A 3,466-nucleotide genomic window follows, 5' to 3' on the forward strand; every position below is an offset into this window, starting at 1 on the left:
GCTCCCCTTGAGGTGCACCCGGAGGCTCCAGCTAGTTCAGAATGCGGCTGCGCGGGGGATTTTGGGGGCCTCTAGATGCTCCCATGTAACACCTCTCCTGCGCGAGCTGCACTGGCTGCCGGTGGCCTTCCGGGTGCGCTTCAAGGTGTTAGTAACAACTTTTAAAGCGCTCCATGGCAATGGACCTAGGTATTTGCAACACCGCCTCCTACCAAACACCTCCCTTCGACCAGTCCGCTCCCACAGAGAGGGCCTCCTTAGAGTGCCGTCGGCCAGACAATGCCGGCTGGCGATCCCCAGGGGGAGAGCCTTCTCTGTGGCAGCTCCTGCCCTCTGGAATGACCTACCCCCCGACCTACGTACAGTTGCGGACCTGCGCCTTTTTCGCCGAGCCCTGAAGGCCCATCTATTCCGTGCGGCCGGCCTGGCGTAGTTTGATTATGTTTCAGTGGGGTTTTTTTTATGGGTGTGTTTTTAGAACAGGCCTGTTATTTAATTTGATTTTAAAACAAACTATTTATTTATTATCGTGGTTTTTAGTATCGCCTGTTCACCGCCCTGAGTCCCGCAAGGGAGATAGGGCGGTATATAAATTTAATAAATAAAATAAATAAATAAATAAATAAATATCTCATTTTTAGCATGCAGGAAAGGCTCGATTGCTTAGTCCAGTTGTCTGATTCAAATTTACAAGATTAGGCAGGTTCCCACAACCTATTAAGTCATAATGGGATCTGTCTAGCTTCACCTTCATGTGTTGAAGAAATCCAACCATTCTGGTTTATAACCCATGGTTTATTATTTTGATGTATTGTATAAATCAGCCAAGTGTGATTTCAATAGAAGAGAAGATTCTTATTTGTTAAGCAATCCACAATCTAACAGGTTGTACTGTACGCATGAAACCAAGTTACAAAAAGCTTAATACCTTGTTTAAATGCTGAGCAATGTAGCTTCGCCCACACCCAAGGTCCAAGGCAAGGGGAAATGACCTTAAGAATGAAAAATAGAATAGGATTAAGATGCAAAACTGTAAATCAATGATCTACTTTAACCAAAATTTCAAAGATGTATTGTCTCCTTGAAGCTGGCTGACATACAGCTTAATCTGATAGCTGCAACAAATGGAAACCAGAATGCTTCTTTCACAGCAGAAAACCTTTCTGCTTTTAGGATTATGAATAGATTTTAAATTCCCTCTAAAACTGTATTAAGCACATTATAGGGCTTATACTATGGTTCTGTTTCCTGGTTGAAAAGTATGAGAATATTTCCCAAATGTGGGTTACTGTGGTTGGTGAAGGCTTCCAGAATCCCAAAACCAGGATGGCGGTAAGCCATGCAACTGGAGGCTTCAGGCTTGCCCAGTCTTCTTTGATATGCAGGGTGAGAACAATGAGTAGTGCTTACAGAGGGATTTAAGCTTCATCTAAATTGTATTAATAGGCAGAGATTCTGGTTAAATGGGAACACAGACAACAGTGTATTTTGTGATGTCTCTACTCAACAGCCTTAGCCAACACTATTTTTAATAGGATGTTAGGTTTTAATCACTGATTGCACCTGTGGTTACTTCAATCAAACATGCCTATCTTTAGCAATGGTTTTACAACATCTTTTAGCTTCATGAGCATCAAAACTCTTTTTCAGAGGACTAGATTTCTTTCGATGGGGGCGTGATTCACTTCTATAATCCTGTGTCAAGAAGATCAAGTTTTGAGAATGGCAACCAAAGTATGCAAATGTACAGGAAAGACCCCCCCTCAAACTCACACCCAGTTGAAATACCTGACACAGCTGAGTCAAATCAGCTGATTATCCTAGAATTTCACATACTTTTAAAATATTGCCTCGATATTTACAATACAGATTTGACATAGTGCATGTTTGTGCTGTATGTTGTTTGCTTAATGAGAATCTTTTTATCTTACATGAAGCTCTGATCACACTGTAGGTCACAATACTTTAAGATTATAGATAATGCTAAAGATGAGTCTGCTATCTAAGGGGCAGGGCTTTAAGATAGATGAGAGACATCTGACCAAGCTTCTGTTCAAAAGAAGACAGAGCAACCCAGTTATATCTGCTTCATGGATCAGAAATTCCTCATCCTCATTTTTTAGCACTGCCAAGATAAAATGAAAAGAACTCCAAGTAACAAATAAAATAGAATAAAATTACATTATACATATAAATAAAATTTAGATTATACAGACAAGACACATCATTTTGTAGAGAAAAACACGAGATAAAATCTTACTTGGCTATGTCAAACACACGATCGGCCATCCTACCACCGACCTAGAATACAGAAAAAAAAGTTTATTAGAATATAGACCCTGGAGACTTTCAAGAAGAGACTGGACAGCCATTCGTCTGAAATAGTACAAGGTCTCCTGCTCTAGCATGAGTTGGACTAGATCAGTGGTTCTCAACCTTTTTAATGCCGCGACCCCAACCGGTCGTAAGTCGAGGACTAAACCGGTCGTAAGTCGAGGACTAAACCGGTCGTAAGTCGAGGACTACCCAACCGGTCGTAAGTCGAGGACTTTCCCTGACCGGGAGCGCAATGCATGCGTGGTTCCGCACCCTGCGCTGTCCGAGGCGTAGCTGGCAAGCGGCAGAGACGGAGCAGGCCGACCACCAGCTGGCACCCGCCGGAAAAGGGGAAAAAAATGGCAGACAAAAAAAATGGCGGACAGCCTTGCTTGGCGACCCCCGTGAAATGGTCGATTGACCCCAAATGGGGTCCCGACCCACAGGTTGAGAACCACTGGACTAGATGATCTATTCTATTCCATTCCATTCCATTGCTATTTTTTGCAATCATAATATTTGGTATAGGATTGGGAGAAAATTTTGAAACTAGTACAGAATTCACACTTCATGCCAAGCCATAGCATTAGGTTTACCAGAAGTACACTGTAATAATCCAGATGACCACTAGAGTTGTTTCTTATTCTTTGCTGCCATCATGTAGTCTAAAAAAGATCTGCATCCTAGTTCTGATAGTTCTATCAATGGAATTGGTTCACAATACCAAATTTAGTACTCAACGCATTTTGATGCAAAAAATTTATCCTGGTACTCATTGTTTGTTTGGTATTCAACACACAAGCTAGAACTTGCTGGTGTTGGCTGCCTTGTGACTCACTACATTATTCCTTATAGGAAAAATTTGCTCAGTACTCATCATTTTTGGTACTCATCATGCCTCCTGGAATCAATTAACAATGAGTACCAAGGTACCACTGTACTCACTGTGCTGTATAAATTCACACGAGCAGTTGTGTTAAATTGTAAATCATGAATTTTGTATTGATGCAATGTGTGAATATTTCCATTGCAATTTACTCAACATAACAAGATTAAACAAATTATGGTATTTAAAGATAAACTACAATTTATAAACATTTTTGCTATCAGCTTATTAATTTTCAGGGATCTTTTGTCTTTTGATAGCATT

The 3,466-nt window shown here is 41.0% G+C and overlaps 1 protein-coding gene across 1 annotated transcript in view; it reads right to left on the minus strand.

Moving 5' to 3' along the window:
• NDUFAF5 (NADH:ubiquinone oxidoreductase complex assembly factor 5) overlaps positions 1-3,466 on the minus strand; it is a 14,632-nt gene that overhangs the window by 10,133 nt on the left and 1,033 nt on the right. Inside the window, exons 2-3 of the mRNA XM_015822386.1 lie at positions 2,261-2,301; positions 929-992 (exon numbers count right to left, since the gene is read on the minus strand). Coding sequence (XP_015677872.1) covers positions 929-992; positions 2,261-2,301 — 105 coding nt within the window. The remainder of the gene's footprint in view (positions 1-928; positions 993-2,260; positions 2,302-3,466) is intronic.

This window comes from Protobothrops mucrosquamatus, unplaced genomic scaffold, assembly GCF_001527695.2.
Source record: "Protobothrops mucrosquamatus isolate PMUCROS unplaced genomic scaffold, P.Mucros_1.0 scaffold_174, whole genome shotgun sequence".
Lineage (NCBI taxonomy): Eukaryota > Metazoa > Chordata > Lepidosauria > Squamata > Viperidae > Protobothrops > Protobothrops mucrosquamatus.